This window comes from Arachis ipaensis, chromosome B10, assembly GCF_059453495.1.
Source record: "Arachis ipaensis isolate K30076 ecotype BB chromosome B10, ASM5945349v1, whole genome shotgun sequence".
Classification (NCBI taxonomy): domain Eukaryota; kingdom Viridiplantae; phylum Streptophyta; class Magnoliopsida; order Fabales; family Fabaceae; genus Arachis; species Arachis ipaensis.
In genome coordinates this window covers 39,579,718-39,597,602 of record NC_142435.1, presented here as the reverse complement: position 1 = coordinate 39,597,602, position 17,885 = coordinate 39,579,718, and the positions used below count along the sequence as shown (strand labels likewise).

General features: G+C 30.0%; 1 protein-coding gene across 1 annotated transcript; it reads right to left on the bottom strand.

Annotated features, from left to right (window-relative positions):
- Positions 1-3,636: 3,636 nt before the first annotated feature.
- On the bottom strand, positions 3,637-7,759 carry EIF2 (eukaryotic translation initiation factor 2). The gene is made up of 6 exons (XM_016325254.3): positions 7,420-7,759; positions 6,001-6,080; positions 5,390-5,619; positions 4,361-4,482; positions 4,169-4,282; positions 3,637-3,978 (listed from the first exon to the last, which is right to left on the bottom strand). Exons 1-6 carry the CDS (start codon positions 7,648-7,650, stop codon positions 3,889-3,891), a joined length of 867 nt encoding a protein of 288 aa, XP_016180740.1. The 5' UTR covers positions 7,651-7,759; the 3' UTR covers positions 3,637-3,888.
- Positions 7,760-17,885: the final 10,126 nt, after the last annotated feature.

The window sequence follows — 17,885 nt, the reverse complement described above, 5'->3', positions numbered from 1 at the left end:
TTTCCACTAGTGACGACAGATGCAAATAATACAATAAGATAATGATTATGATGTGGATATGCTTGTGAGTTAGGCAGACAGCAGAGGAGCAAAATATTCTCTTTCCGACAAAAAGGAGTGTGAGTGAATAAGTGAGTGGGTTAGAAAAGCATATTGTCACACTTCGTATGAATGTTAGCATAGTTTGTGAATGCTGCTTGGTTTTTTTTATTAATCATTTCTATCTGAAGTTTAAGCTGGAATAGAGAAATATGAATAATTTTATATAATATAACGTGTAAAATAAGTGGCTATTTCCACAAAGATAACATTATACGAAAATAATACTGCAAACCTATAGATAATTCAAATGTATGTATTCAGTTAAATATATCAAATTATTTAACTATTTATAATATTATTTTTATATAAAAATATTTTCATAAAAGTAACCACATTATTATTTCTAAAATTTGACTTTTACATTATGTTCAGTACGGAGTAAAATGAAGTAAAAATAATTATATCAAATTCTAAAATTTTTTATCATAAAAATATTGTTTAATAAAAATTCCCTGTCGTCAATCTTATGAGCTTTTTTTTTTATCTATTTTAAATTCTCATTCGATTACGGTATTTTTTTTTTTTGATATTTTATTTCTATTTTTTGCATCTCCTTTGCTTTCATGTTACTTTCTTTTTCGCAACAATATAATAGAATAGATATTGATGTGAATATTATATAGTTTATGATGCAGAATTTTTTCAATTCATCTTATTGGTCACACCTGTATTCTAATGGCCTATAAAACAACGTAGAATTGAACCACCATTTTTTTATAGAATTTTTTCTCTATTATCATTAAAATACAATAGATGAATAGTCATTCGAAGAAAATTCCACCTATAGGTCAAATGGAATCCTATATATAAATCTATTAAAAGAATGAAAAATATTTTTTGGATAAAAGATGTAAAATATATCTTGGACATTTTAAAAATTCTAAATTAAAATAAAAGTATTTTGCAAAAATTAAAAATCCATTAGGTTTTTTTCTTTTTTTTTATGACAATTATTTTATATTTAGTAGTTTTAATATTAGTGAAAGATATCTAAGGTTGAAATCTTCAGTTATCAAGTTATCAATAAAAATTATCCATGATTGAAATCTTCATTTTTCACTAATTTGTTAAAACTAACTAAATTATCAAGCACTAAAGGAGCAATGTTATATTTAGGGATAAGTATGGTTTTGGTTCCAAAGGTTTTTAGTCAGAATCGAAATTGTTCCTTGTCTAATTTTCGATTTAGAATTATCTTTAACGTTTTTTTCGTATTAAAATCGTCCTTTTTATTTTTTTTGGACAAAAATACCCTCACTACTACCAACACAATTACATCCTCCTTCACTACCACCACCAACACCAACACCACCGCCATAACCTCCACCAACAGCACCACCACCACCACCACCACCACCACCAACACCACCACCAACGCCGCCGCCGTCCCCCTCCCCCCTTTCCCCTTCCCCATCCCCCTCCCTGCTTCCCCCTTCCCCCCACCCCGCGTCCCCACCCGTCCCCTCCCCCTCCCCGTTCCCTTCCCCCCACCCCCACCATCCACCTCCACCTCCACCTCCACACAGAGAAGCTGAAACAGAAAATCAACAAATTCAAGCACAAATTTAACACAAACAGAAACAGAAAACAACAAATCAACAAATCAGCAACAATAATATTTCACAACAAATTTCACAAAAAATCCAGAAATTTCACAAAAAATCCAATTCACAGAATTCACAGAAGAAGAAGAAGAAGAAGAAGCGGCGAGCGGCGGTGCGGCGGTGGGTCGGCGGTAAGAAGAAGAAGAAACGGGCGACGGTGCGACGGCGGACGGCGGTACGGCGGTGGGGTCGGCGGTAAGAAGAAGAAGAAGAAGCGGTGGGCGGCGGGCGGCGGGCGGCGGCATGGCGTCCCCCTTCTCTCCACCCTCCACCCTCCCCGCCTTTCTCGCCCCCCTCCCCCCCTCTTTCTTTCTCTCCCCCACCCACCCCGCTTCTTGCTATCCCCCTTTCTTTCTTTTTTTTTTATTTTATATTTATTTTATTTTAAAATTTTATTTTTTTATTAAAATAGGGGTAGTTTAGAAATTAAATTAAAAATTTTATTTAAAAGGACGATTTTAATACGAAAAAAAATGTTAAGAATGATTCTAAATCGAAAATTAGATAAGAAACGGTTTCAATTCTGGCTGAAAATTTTTAGGACCAAAACCATACTTAACCCTTGTATGTATAGACCAATCCGAGTGCTGATTACTTAGTAATTAGTCCTACAAAAACCCGGAAGGGGAACACATGCCCTCAGTCCAATGTATGCATTTTAACCGACCAAATAATTGTGAGAAGGGCGTGCAGTTTCGATTAAAAATTCTAACAACGGATTCTATATAATCTTCATATTGCTGTGAATGACATTGACACCCAGCTACAGTTGTTTCTATTAACCTTGTTTTATATTTATTTTTTTAGTTAGATGCAGCCAGATTTTACTCGTTCTTGTTTCAATGGAATTTTGAAGACACCGGCAATGATCATGGAGAGAAATTATCCAATGTTGATTCGAAACCACTGTTTCACTAAAACGAAATGATATAATCATTCCAAACATAGGATTGACTTCTCTGCTCCTAGTTGCTAGGCAGTAGCTTAAATAGTTAAATGGAAGAAAGGAAATAAAATTGATGAATGCTATAGTGTCTAAAAAATAGTATCTATTTACTAAAAAAGGTTAAAAATTAATATTTAATTTAAAAGATATAAAAATAAATTATTTTTAAAAATTTAAAATTTACTACAAAAAAATAAGTTAGGCAAAAATTAGACAATTAATAGGTATCATAAAATTGGCCAATAAAATTACATACGGGGAACAAATGGAATGATTACAATCACTTCGTTTTAATAGTTGTTTTTTCTTCAAAAACGTTTGACAAAAATCTGCATCCTTTTTCCATTTATTTAAACGGAGTTACTGACAAGTCCAAAAAAAATAACGGAGTTACTAAGCTTTTGTTCATTATTACTTTATTAGTAGCCACAATAAATATCATGTTCAGCAGACCTTGTTGAAACCCAAGTGTAGAACATGTTCACCATTTTACACTAACAACTTTCTTTAGATATGGTTCAATATAATTACCAAAAAATAAAAGCTCTTGCACATGCGTGTTACACTCTTTTTTTAAGTATACAAAAGTCAAGAGTTTGCCGAAAGATAAACATAGGAAATTTTCGTAAATTGAAAATTAACCTTTTTCTTGTACCTTTCCAGCATTCCGAAAAGGTAGATACAAGGTTATCAATTGAGGCCAAAAGATAAAAGGATCCATATATAATATTAACAAACCTAAAACATGGTCAAAAGATTAGATTTTTCTTTCGCACGTAACACAATAACGCATGGCTTCTGTTCCCATGAGCAACAGATGCCTCAGTTTTTGAGGTATTTTTATAATCTTTTTATGTAGTGCCCAAAGCAGAATTAAGACATGCTGAGAAATGTCCATACTGCCACTAATACATCATAATTGAAAATTTAAGAGCTTAAAAGAACGTTGAACAAGATTAATTCAGGCACTAAACAAAACACAGCTCGCAAAGGAAAGTATATCGCTCATTTTCTTTCAAGTATAACAGATTACATGACATTTCATAAGTGAAGGCTACACTATGGCCTTTGACAAAATAAATGAAACCTAACCAAAAGTATATTATAAAATTCTGATATCCGAGTTAACTAGAAAATAACAACGGCGGAAAAAATAACAACGGCGGAAAAAATAACAACAACGGGAACCTTTTCAGGGGAAAAATAAAGAGCTTGTTGATTCGAAAAACGTAAAAATCACAGAATTTGAGCAGCCGTGTTCAATTTTTCGGCCAAGCTAAGCTGTGTCCTTGTGATGCTAGATAAATATAGCAAGAGCAAGTGATCCTGAAATGGGCAAAACATCATTATAAGCTCAATAATAAACTAGGAATGGAAAGCAGAGAAGGCATGCTCATAAACAAGTAAATAACCCCAAAAAATAACCACGATATCTTTTATTTTACAATTGGTATATAAAACTATAAAACCCGCAATTGGAAATCAGTGGCCATAAAAAAGTAGGTCATAATCATACCTGCAAGCTGTCATTAATAAGCTTATCAAAAGCATCTGGGGGTAATTTGGGAAGGGAGCCTACAGCATCTGATATATATCGCCCAATTTTATTGTCTGGAGCAACACGCCCTTCCTGAGATGAAAAAAGGGTTAACACAGTCTCATAAGAAAAGGTGAGTGATTAGAGAAACTGAGAGCAAATCCATGTTACCACAACGTCATCAACATATCTGTACATGTCATCGATCAAGTCTAGTAGATGTTGCATTGACATTTCCATCCCTTCTAAATCAGAGGGAATTTTGTCAACGTTGGTTGACTTCAGAGTATCAACTGCCATTAACATGGAATAATCATGCAATTAGCTTCAACCAATCGATGTTACATTTAGCTGCATAAGCTTACACACTACTTAACTATAATGTTATCGCAAGAAAAAAAGCAAATGATAAGCTGAAAAAGATATTCACAAGGCATTGTATAGCAGAAGTAAGAATCAGAATGACCTCGCACTAATGTAAGAGCATTCTATACTATAAAAATATAATACGGAACAGCTTATCTATATGTGAATCTCAAACAATTCTTTCAAAACAGAGTATGGAAACACTACATTTTGTGGAATCTCTTCATACATGAGTACAGATAGAAAACAGTATGTGGGATTTTTTTTATTTTGGCAAAACTCAAAGCAATATATCTATTAAATAATTTCAAAATATTCATAGCCACTTAGGGTCCGTTTGGGAAACTTCAAAAGCTACTTTTTTTAGCTTTTGACTTATAAAAAGTTATATTAATAGTGTTTGGTACAGTTTTTTAGATAAACTTTTAACTTTTCAAAAAGTTATTTAAGAGCTTTTGAATAAGTTAAAAAATATGACTTCTATTTTCAAAAGCTATTTTATCACTCCTATTTAATGCACAACTTTAAAACAAGGACTTCTATAATAACTTTCCAAACACAAAATAACTTATTTAAAAGTTGTTATTAATAAAAGTCCTTATATTTTAAGCTCCTTTTTTCAAAAGAACTTATTTAAGAAGTTTAGCCAAACTAGTTTTCTTCAAAATACAACTTAGAGAAATAGTGGCTATTGATTATGTAACAAGGAAATTTGAAGCACTAACTGTCTACAGATGTATCAAGTATCCATGAAAGAAAACACATAAATCTTTGGAAATTAAAAATTCATCGAAGGAGAAAAAATGCATGAGCTTTACAACAGTCCATACTTACATCCAACTCGCTCAGCCTCAACCATACGAAGATCCAATGGAATTTCTTGAAACTGTGCAGCAATTTGGCGGTCTCCGAGAGATAAATTGTTTGAAACATATGCCTTTATGGTACCCTCTCCATTTGTGAATCCAGTATCAACAGTCAAATGTATGGGATTGGGTACTTCTCTAGAATAAAATTCATGGATCAATGCACTACCACCAGTAACTCCAAGACCAGTTGAATACCTGTATGGATCAACCAAACACATAAAAGGGCAGGGAAGAAAAACAGAAGAGAAACATTTAAACACAAACAAACATCATTGCAATTAATTAGCGAAGATCCCTTGGATAAATCATTTGCTTTATAAATTCACTAAGACGTGATAGCACCGTATTCATCAAATAGAAGTTTCCAGTAAACACATTTTTCAGATAACTTCTTGCATAACACTGTACAAAAATTGACAAACACTCGGCCCTGCAAAAACCAAAAGACAAGAAACTTTTTTCACCTAGGCCCTAAGAGTTTCAGAGCATTATTGGTGAACACCTCAACAATAAGACTATTGCATAGCACTTCAGCAACAAGTTTAAGACAATCCATATTAAAGTAAATTTTCTTACCATCCGACTATGACTTCCTTTGGATTCACTTTTTGGTGGGATATTAACATGTTGTGGTGATACTCAATATCCAGGGCAACCTGAAAGGAAAAGAAAAAAAATTATAATATCTATTTGAGAGTAAATGTTTAAATAGTCACCAGAAGAGGAAATCAAAAGGTCAAAAGTAGATTTCTTGTTTACAACTATTTCCCCTGATTCCATATGATAATGGCAACTACCCGTGCACCAAATATCTGTGCTCCCACATTTTCTTGAAAACCAAATTTATGAACACTTTTGTTTATTTGGTAAAAGAAATTAGAACTCATACTTTTGATATGTGGAGGCCCAATGGAGCAGATGTGAGCACTGAAAACAATCACATCTGTAACGATGGACTCAATTAATTTTCCAGACTTGTAACGGTATCATCAATAATGCATTGAAGAGGATACCTGACTAATGTCTGGAGAACAAATTTATAATCATGCACTTCAAGCTTCCTTTCTAAATTCTATATAATTCAGTGATACTAATAGCTTTGGGAAAAAATTATTAGCCCTATCAACAAGAAGTTAAAAGAACTGCCTTCAAAAGGAAAAACAGAAGTAGAGAATGCCATCATCACCTAATAGAACCTAGTCGGAGGGAAAACTCGGGAAATGCAATTATAGGATACAATAGAAGTAAACTAAGAAAACATTCAATAACAAGATTAGCCGAAACTCTTATCTACTGATGTTTGTTACCATAACTTCCTCAGTTTCAGCAAAAAAAATCCACCATATTAGCCTAAAAGTCTATTAGACAGACATCTGACTTTCTTTGGAAAAAGTTCGGGTACTACCTTCCCTTTCCCTTCCAGGATGTCTCAATAATGGGGCCTACCTATAAGATAAAAGAAGATTGGGGCCGCACTCGAGGCTTAAACCGGTCAGGTTGACCCTCATACCACATGAAACCTCTCTCACCAGTGTTGATTGTTCAAAAAAAAATGTATCAACATCATCATAATCATAACGAACTATAAGTTTAATATTTCACCAATATGAAGCCACATCGAGTGCGAGGCACATACATACACTGCTACAGGCTACGATCTATGATTATGAAGAAACAATTGATAACAAGAATGAAGTAATAAACCACACAACAAATACCCAGCAACATTACCTACCATATTGTTCAGCACAAGCATGAAATACAATGGAGCAAATTATACTCTTTTTCAAATAAATCAAACCATATACTGAAATAATAAATCGAATAAACATGAAAAAGAACTGAATATAAACCTATAAATAAAAATCCAATCGCTTGATTCATATCCAGATTTAGAACAACTGATCTCCAATCACATGTGCGGCTAACAAATTTCCATTCACAACAGTTCCCGAAATAAAAAAATAAAGTGGTGATTTGGATGGGTGAAGGGACCTGATCGACGGACTCATTATGAGGAACGGCGTAGGAGTTGCGAATATCGACGGTGCCATCGGGGAGGACGGAGCCGAGTAGGGTTCCAATGACGCGCTCAGCTTGGTCGGGGCGCCGAACGTAGCAATCGCAGATGTTGAACACAACCAGAGGATGCACCCTCGCAGACAAGCTCGTCGAAGAAGAGGACGAAGAAGAAAACTGCAAGACTGTGCGATCGCTCGCCGCCATGTTCGTAGCTCCAATATGATTGATTCGCTACTCGATACTCACTGCTCAGCTGCAACAAACGAGTTACGACGGGGACAAACACATTGCTATTTGTTAGGGTTTTAGGAATGGGCTTGGATTGGGCCTTCGGCTAATTTATAATACGGTGTTCGTTTTTCAAAAAAACAATAAATGTAAAATATGATTATTTTTTCTAAAATAATAACGCATAATTAAGTGTCCGTATAAAACAGTGTTTAGTTATTTAAGGGTAATTTTATCAACTTAAACTGTTTTAGATAATATTTATAAAAAACTATTTATTATTTTTTTTATCTTATCTTATCTTACTATTTTAGATGTAAATAGTTTGTTTATTATAGTACTATATCTTTTTTCATAAGTTTCGTATTGTTTTCTTTTTATTTAAGAAATACTAGTGAATCAATATTTTATCTTTTGCATCTTATATAATTTTTAAAAAGTAGTTGTCTTTTTCTTGTTATTATTTTCTGGAAGACAAAAAAAATATATTCTTAAATTAAGATATATCGAATGTGTAAGAATTTTATGGTTAAAATAATGATAAATTCAATTTAGATAAGGAGATCACGTAAATAAATTCGGTAATGTTAAAAAGAAAAAAATTAAAATTTGTCTTATCTAATATTTATTAATTATTGATAATAATTAATAAATATTAAATAAAAATAATAATTAATAAAATAAAATAAATTTTAATTATTTTTAATTAATTTTTTGGTTATTAAAATTCAAAATTTGAACCATTTTAATAAAAAATTATATTCTTAAACTGCATATTATACCAACTCCCCCTTTCCAACCCAAAAAAAAAAGGGGAGAGGGGGGTTTCTTAAAGAATTGATAATTAAAAGTAGTAACTAGGAGTGAGTACAGGTAGCGGGTATTTGATTATCTGTTCGAATTCGAACTAATTAAATTGATTTTGGAATCAACGGTTAATTGGGTCCAATTCGAACCAAACCAATAGCCTTTGTTAGTGATTGGTTCGGATATCGATTTTGGGGTGCGGAATCCGAACCAACCCGTGAATTCGATCATATATTAATTAAATAAAAAAGTAAAAATATGTATATGGCTTTTAGTGAGATTATTCACTATTAATATGTTTGAATTTTAATGAGTTTAGTTTTTAATGTATTTGGTGTTTAACATGTTTAGATTATTTATATTAATGTTATATGTTTATTGTACTTGTTGAATCTTTAAGATAAAAATTTGGTTTTTTTTATGAATTTCAAAGTCATGGGGTACCCAATTACCTAACTAAACCAATCCGTTCTTAATCGGTTTGGTTTGGTTCAGATACATGCACAAAAAAATGTAAATTCGAACCAAATCGAACCAATTACATTTTGATTGGTTCGGTTTCTAATTTCACCTTGAATCCGAACCAAATCGACCCGTACTCACCCCTAGTAGTAACCAATCACCTTATAATTTACTAGCGGCTCAACAGACACCACTGTCCAGTCGTTTTTCTATTGTTTTTAAGAAATTAATTTTATTTTTTTGTCAATATATTATTTATTTTTCAAATTTATTTGATAAGTATTTTTTTATTTTAATATTAATGTGATCTTATTTATATCATATTTTGTTGAAATTAAAATTATTATAAAATTTTTTTTTAAAATGTTAAATTATAAAAGTACACAATAAAGAGGTAATATAAAATTGTCCTAATTTAAAGTTCTAAATAATATATGAGGTGAGATATTTTTATTCTCAATTATGCTTAAATATATAAAGAATATTTTCAAAATAATAATGCTTCTATTGTATTTCTTTAAAAGCTTTGAATGTCATCTATTAATTTATAATATTTTTAATTTAATTTTTTCTGTCATTTTTTTATTGAGTTAAAAAATTATTTTTATATTTTTATTTTTTAAATTTTAAATTTAATATCAATAATTAAAAATAAATTATAAAAAATAAAATATTTTAAATTATTTAATATACGTAAAAAATATAAAATAATTAAATTTAAATTGAAAAAAGTAAAAAAAATTATATTATTATTATGTATAATAAAATTAAGATAAAAATTTACTAACATTGTTTACAAATTAGTTATTCATATATTAAATTTATTTATTTTTTCAATCTTATTTAATTTAAAAATTTATATTTAAAACACTTTTTATCTTTATGCATAATTCTGATAGATAAAAAAATTATTTCTTTAATTTTATATTAAACATATTTAATTATTTTTAATTTTATTATTATTTTAAATTATTAATTTTTATTTTGATTATATCCAGTTTTTATCATTTTTTTTACATGTATAATAACTATTATTGTCTCATCGTCACTTTGCCTTGTTTTATTTTCTTTCCTTATTTTTCTTCTTTTATTAACCACAACCGCAATCAGTTACACCATACCATTATGATATCTCTCATTTTTGTTCATTACTTTGATCTATAACTATCCATTATGTTAACTTTTGAGTTGTTAAAAATTTGCGAAAAGAATTATTTTCTTATTTGATTTAGATATCTAGATGTATAACTATTATATAGATATTTATTTTTCATATTTTATCATTTTAAGAAAATATTTAAGATATCAAGCATTCAAAAATTTTGTATAGAATAAATAAATAAAAATAAAAAAATCTATAAGTTATTTAATTTTTTTAATATATAGAATAATTAAATTTAAATTAATTTAGGTATAATACTAAAATCATTAAGTTGTTATTATGGGTAACAATGAAAATAAATATTTATAAATATTTATAAATTTATTTATTTCTCAATTTTATTTAATCTAAAGTAGATATAAAAATTTATATTTAAATCACTCTTTTATTTTGCATAATTTTAATGGCTAAAAAATTTTTATTTCTAATAATTTTATATTCAACATTTTAAATTATATTTAGTTTTATTATTTTTTTAGAATTTTTAATTTGTGTTTTCATTATTCTTTTTTCTTACCATTATCTATCTACATATTTATCGTTGGCTCACCGCCACTCTTATATTAGCTTGTTCTCTCTTCTTCACCTTCTACCTTCTCTTCAATCACAATTAGTTATGACCATATATTAATTCGTAATTATTACACTTAAAAATGAATACTACTTTAAAAATAAAGTAAAAAAAAGATCTTGTAACACTTGTGTGAATCATTTACACTTCTATAAATATAACGAAAGAGTAAACTTAACTTTTACTGTTATGAGTATTTTTTTTATTATTTAATACACACAAAGTCATATATTTTCATTTATGATAAAAGTTAAAAACTAAAGTTAAATGATATTAGTATTTTTTTATTTAAGAAAATTAAAATAAAGTACAAAAATAAAGATAAAAATTAAAAAATAAATAGTTCTAAAAAAGGATAATGTCAAATTTTATGTCATTATGTATGAAAACGATGATTTATTTTAGGTTTAATTATTCTATTAGTCCCTATAGTTTCGCAAAATTTTTAATTAGGTCCCTGTACTTTTTTTTCTTTTAATTGAGTCCTTGTACTAAATTTTTTTTTTTAATTTGGTCCCTACACTTTTCTTTTTCTTTTATTTGAGTTCCTACACCATTTTTTTTGGTTGGGTCCCTATAAAATTAAGCCAATTACTACTAAGAGAGACCTAATTAAAAAAAAAAATTAGTGTAAGGATCCAATTAAAAGAAAAAAAAAGTATAGGGATCTAATTGAAAATTTCGCAAAACTATAGAGACCAATAGAGTAATTAAATCTTTATTTTATTATATTTATTTTTATACTAAATGACAAAAAAATTAAATTTTATGTTCATTTTTTGTTACTTATTTTACTTATTTATAATTGTTTTAATTAGACTTTATACTTATTGAGTCATATTTTCTCCTAACAAAATAATAGTTATGAAGTCATTTTTATGTTTTTATAGGAGGACATTTGTTATATCATAATTTTAATAATTAATATAAATTTTAAAAAATTAAATAAATTTATATTTTTTATTACATTCAAGAATAAATGATATGTATTCTTATAGTCGAGAAATAGACTTAACTTCTTCTATAATAAGTAAATTTTTCAATAATTTAATTTATAAAAAAAAACCTCATCTTTTTATTTAGCCTACAAATTAAAAATTAAAATTAATATTCATAATTTTGATTAACAGAATTAAAATAAAATATAAAAATAAACCTTGAATAAAAATAAAAATACAAAATTTTAGATCCTAAAATATAAAATAGTTAAAAGATACAAAAATTACTTAAATATAATTTTTTTAAGCCACTCCATGAACTTAGATGAATAAATATTACATGCAAAATGAATCATGATATATTGACACAAAAATTATTGTGTATAAATCTTTTAAAAAATAATAAACCTCTCTCATTAGTAACAATATTGAAACTTAAATTTGAACGTTAATTGATAATATATATTGTGTAGGTATTTAGAGTATATTAAAAGAGTACGGTAATAATTTGAAGAGAAAAATTATTCTGTGTAAATTTATTTTTGAGAAAGATTATCGTTGTTGAACTATTTTACTTTTATTCCTTAAAAATATATCCTAATAAAAAAATATGTAACAATAATTTAGATCTAATAGGAATATCTTAATGAGATTACTGTACAAAAATGGGTAGAAATTTTTTTTATTTAATACGAAAGAATTTTTTAATAATAAATTTCTCTTTAAGAGTAATATTGGAACTTAAATTTAGACACTAATTATCATTATATATTATATAAGTATCAAGAGTATATTAAACTAAAATAATATGATAATGATTTAAAAAAAAGTATTTGTTCTACATTTAATTAAAAAAATTACCTTATTTAAACTATTGTGCAAGGGAAGCCATTTTTATAATCTTACAATTGAAGGTGAGCAATTTTTTTAAATTGTTTTGAAGGTGAAAAGTGAAGGCAGTTATATCATTTAAAGAACGTGAGTATGAGTCTGTAATTTTAAATTATAAAAACGAGGGTAGAATAGAAAAAAAGATTTGGATACTAAATTTTTCGTATTTCTATTATATATTGTTATAGATAAATTTATTAATATGTGAGAAGTTTTTAAATTGTTCAAATCAACAATGAAATTGGAACTTGTTGGGTATCAAAGTCAATAAAAAAGAATATTATCATTAAAATTTGTAGATAAAAAATAATTTAGATTAATAATAAAAATAATATGATTAAGTAATAACTATAATTTTTAAAATATAAAAAATTTTATAATATTTTTGTATATATAATAAAAATTACACTTATATAAAGAGATTACACATATCAAAAACGGTTAAATTTTTTTCATTCGCTAATTTTTACGCAAATCCTTTTATATACTAGAAAATACCTTAATCACTTCTATAGAGTTTGTAAATGGTGGTAATAAGAGAAACAAAAAAACATTCTCGACTTATTTAACTTTATTAAGTTGCATGATATAATGATAAATATCAATTTGAGCTTTATCATCTTCTTCAACTTTATCAAATTACATGATAAGTTGATAAATATCATATTGAGTCTTATAGTATAACTTGTTTACAACATATGATTTACTAACAAATTATTGATTGACCAAGATAAAGATTGTAACTAATTAACTTATCTAATTTGGCTAAGTAAAATATTGCAATTAGCTAAATTTTTTAATTTGACTAAGATTTTAAGTCCCTATTTAGTAGAGTTTATATTAGGATTCAAAAGACGATGGGAAATTCTTTTTATAATAAGTGGATCATTGATGTTTGAGTATTTATTTTTATTTTTTTATTATTTTAAATATAAATTTATTGAGTTTTATTAAAATTATAGTGTTTGAAATCTATTTGGATGCTATTTTGAGACGCATTGTGGTTTTATTTATTTCAGAAAAAATTCGGACAAATTTAGCAGAGTTCGTGCAGAACAAAAATGAAGAAAATTGAAGCTGTCAAGCTGGCGCAATGGACGTTTGGCGCCAGGCATCTCGTACTGCATGCAAGGTCTCTATTGGGTTGGTACTAAATGTCCTGACCTAGTGTTTAGCGCCAGGAGTTTTGTAAAATGTGCCCAGAGTTATATGCTAGTGGCGCTAAACACCGAACCTGACATTTAGCGCCAAAAAGATCGCAACACATACAAAATTCTCTGCCTCAGCGCGGTAGCGTGAACATGGATCCACAAGGAGGGCTTCCTTAGATGAGGATTTTAATAATAATTAGTTTTATTTTATTTTGTTTTGTTTTATTTTGATTACAAAACACAATCTTTTGGGCTTTGATAGTTATTATTTTATTTCATTTTAAATCAATTAGGTTAGATATAAAAAGGGAAAAGATTCAGTCCTTCGAGTTTCTTCTCTTCTCTATTCCTTATTCCGCACTTTACACACTTTTGAAATCCTAGATTTCTCTGAGACATGAACAACTAAACCTCTTCTGTTAAGGTTAGGAACTCTGTTTATTCTATGGATTAACATTATTGTCATTATACTTTCAATCAATGCACTGATTTATATTTAAGGATTACTTTCGTTCTTCATCTTATGAATTTGAGTATATTGGAAGATAGCTCTTTTTCTACATGAATTCTTGTTGATTCTTAGAAAAGTTAACTCACTTGAATAACAGCTTGAAAGTAACTTGATGAATAGATTTTTGACGGTTTAGAATTCACAAATGAATCCTCGTTGCAAGTATCAACATTTATTAAAATGTAAACTATCTAAATGCAACTACCTAAATGCAATTATCTAAATGAATGCAATTGCTTGGTCAAAATAAATCAATTCCCAAGAAAACCAATATAAGCATAAGGGCTAAGGCAATAGCAAATCTAATCCACAATTGAATTGAGTTATTAAATATTTTTGTAAACTTTCAAGAAAAATGATGATCATAGGTGGAGACATGTAATTGAGCAACCGAACCCTCACCGGATGTGTTTGCACTCTATTCGCTCAAGTGTTTAGGGTTGATTCACTCAATTCTCCCCTAATCATGCTTTCCAAGATTTGTTTTTCATCTAACAATCAACAGTTATTTCGTGCATACATACAAATATCATGAGGTCTTTTCATAGGTTATAATGGGGTTAAGGTCAAGGTAGGATGCATATTTGGTCAAGTGAGCTTGAGATTTGAATCTTTGATAAGCTTAGACTTCCCACCTAACCTATGTAGCAACCTATACAATTTTAAAGCTATCTGAACTACCCATTCTTAACTTTTTCACATACTCATGCATTTTCTTTTCACTTCACAACACATATGCATTGATCTTTATTGAACTTTACTTTGGGGTATTTTGTCCCCTTTTTATTTCTTTCTTTTTCTTTTTCTTTTATTTCTATATTTTTTTTCTTTTCTTTTGTTTTTCCATACTTTTTTTTTCTTTTTATTTTTTTCTTTTGTTTTTCTCATTTTTCTTTCTTTCAACTATATACAAGAACATCAATGCATAAGGTCTATACATTTAATCAATACATGAGTATGTACCCAATTTTCAATATTTTAAATAAAAATACGAAACTACTCTTTTACTCAACCAATGTTCCAAGATTTTCCACACTTGAATGTTACACACTCACTAGCCTAAGCTAATCAAAGATCCAAATAAAGGACATTTATTATTTTTCACTTCAAGGCTTGTAATGTGCAAAAATTATCAACAAGTGGGTTAAGCGTAGGCTCAAAATTGGCTAACAATGGAAGATAAAAGGTAAGGCTTTTTGGGCAAGTGAGCTAAATGAAATGATGGCCTCAATCATATAAATGCATGTCTACACAAAATAACGGACATAAAGAAACAAACAAATCAAAGATTACAATCATAGAAGGAAAAGTATGCACACAAGAAGGAAAATAAGTGGTTATATAATGTAACCACACCATTAGGCTCAAAACTCACTAGGTTGTGTGTTCTTAGCTCAAAATCATGTTTCACAATATATATGTATATTTCAAGCAAGTTCAATGAAAGATTTTTACTCAAATCAATTGGGATGTCAATGCCCTATAGATAATTTTCTCGAAAAATTTCATTATTTTAACTAAGCTTATTGTGTATATATATATGCAAAATTAAGAAAGTGAAACTAAAAATCCTAAAAGACCCAAAAATGGAATGCAAAAGTGTTGGAATTAGAAATTTGTCACCCAAAGACGCCGACTTGTCAGACGACCTCCCCACACTTAAAATTTTGCACCGTCCTCGGTGCACTCAAAGATGAGCAAAGGGGTACGACGACTTGCCAGATTGCTACCTTCAGCTGGTAGGTCAACCGGTGCTGCATGTTCTTTCTTCTGCTTCCGTGTTTGCTTGTGGTGCATCATGCATGCAAAATAGAAAATAACACCGTAAGATAAGAAAACACAAAAGCAAGGAAGCATACATTGTTGGAATGAGGTGATAATCATTAGAATTAAGTGAGTGAATTAGTGTGACATTAATGACAAATAGGTGTGTGAATTCTAAATTGTGCGCAGTTTAGAACACACACTAGCATAAAAAGCGATGTCATATTTACACAAAAAGGAGCATGCACTTCACTCATCCTAGTGTGCTTGAGATGCTCTAAACTTGTAGGTTAAAACAACCGAACAAGCAGTAAAGAAGCATGAAAATATTCAAGCCAAACACATATGGATGCATATGATCATGAAGCACAATGCATTAGGATAAATGCATAACATCCATCAATTAATTGCCTAATCAAAGGATAGGATTCAAATCACATGGTGGCTAAATCATGCAATTTAGAAAGATTTAAAAAGCTTGGAGGCAATGTCATCCACTTGGTGTTCACAAAGGTTAAGCATGAAGAACTCAAAACCAAGTAACAAATTTAATCTCAATAAAGGATCCAACAATGACAATCCAAAAACAATAATGCTAAAATAGCATCAAGTTAATAAGCAGCCATATATAGTAAACAAAATCAATAATCCAACACTTAGACTGAAAAAGAAGAAATGAAATGAAAATCTAACTAATTTAACTAACTAACTAATTAAAAGAATTGGTTATAGGTGGTGTTTGGAAGTGTTGGATGAGGGTAGGAGAAGGAAAGAAGAGAGGAGAAGGAAAAAAATGGAAAGAGGAGAAGAAAAGAAGTGTAGTGAAGGAAGGACATCCACGCGTACGCGCACATCACGCGTGCGTGTGGGTGGTGGTGAAATGGGTTTGACGCGTACGCGTAGGTCACGCGTACGCGTGCATGGCAAACCAGAGAGGGGACGCGCACGCGTCCATCATGCTTACGCGTGGGTTGATGTTTGTGCCTCAGGCACAAAATTCGCACAGTGCAAGCGCAACTCTCGGGTTATTGGCTGGGAAGTGAGAATTTGGTATCTACGCGTACGCATGCATGGCGCGTGCGCGTGGATGGGCGAATATGCTTGGGGCATGCGTACGCGTGAGAGACGCGTACACGTGGGTTGGTGCCCTGTTTGTCAAAATTTTTTCTAAGTTTTTGCACCAAACCAAGCCTTCCAAACCTCCAAACAGCTACCAAAACACCATAAAACCTTATTTAACATATTAAACTACCAACTAAACTCAACAAACCAAGAAAAAAACATGAAATTAAACTAATTACCCATATGTACAAAAGAGAAAAAGGAAAGATTTTACCATAGTGGGGTGTCTCCCACCTAACACTTTTTTTTATTGTCCTTAAGTTGGACTTATGGGGAGCTCCTCTCAAGGTGGCTTGTGCTTAAATTCTTCTTGGAACTCCCACCAATGCTTGGTTCTCCATTGTGTCCCAAGATTTCTCAAGAGTTGCACCAAGTCTTGATGGAGTTCTTCACAAGCTTGAGGCTCCCAAAGTCAATCCTCTTCTTGTAATCCGGGATCACACACTTTATTTTCACACCCGTCTTGAAGTTGATTATTATTAGTCCATCCGGGTGGCACGCAAGACGAATTCTCAATGAAGTGACCAAACATCCTTCTAGACCCATCTAGTTGAGCACTATTCCAACCCTTATATTCCATCTTTGATGTATCAACCATAATGAGCCTTGATTTACAACGCCAACCACGAAACATCTTTCTTTTACACTTCATCCTACAAAGCATCCTAAGTTTACCATCTGTTTCAAGCAAGCCATATTCAAGTGGGATAATAAAGCTAAAAGAGATGAATTTTACCCACTCAAATGAAGGAGTAGAGGACAACCTAAGCAAAGCAATTTCCAAGGATCTTGACAAAGCGTGTTCAATTCCCATCCTTCTATTTCTAAGGGC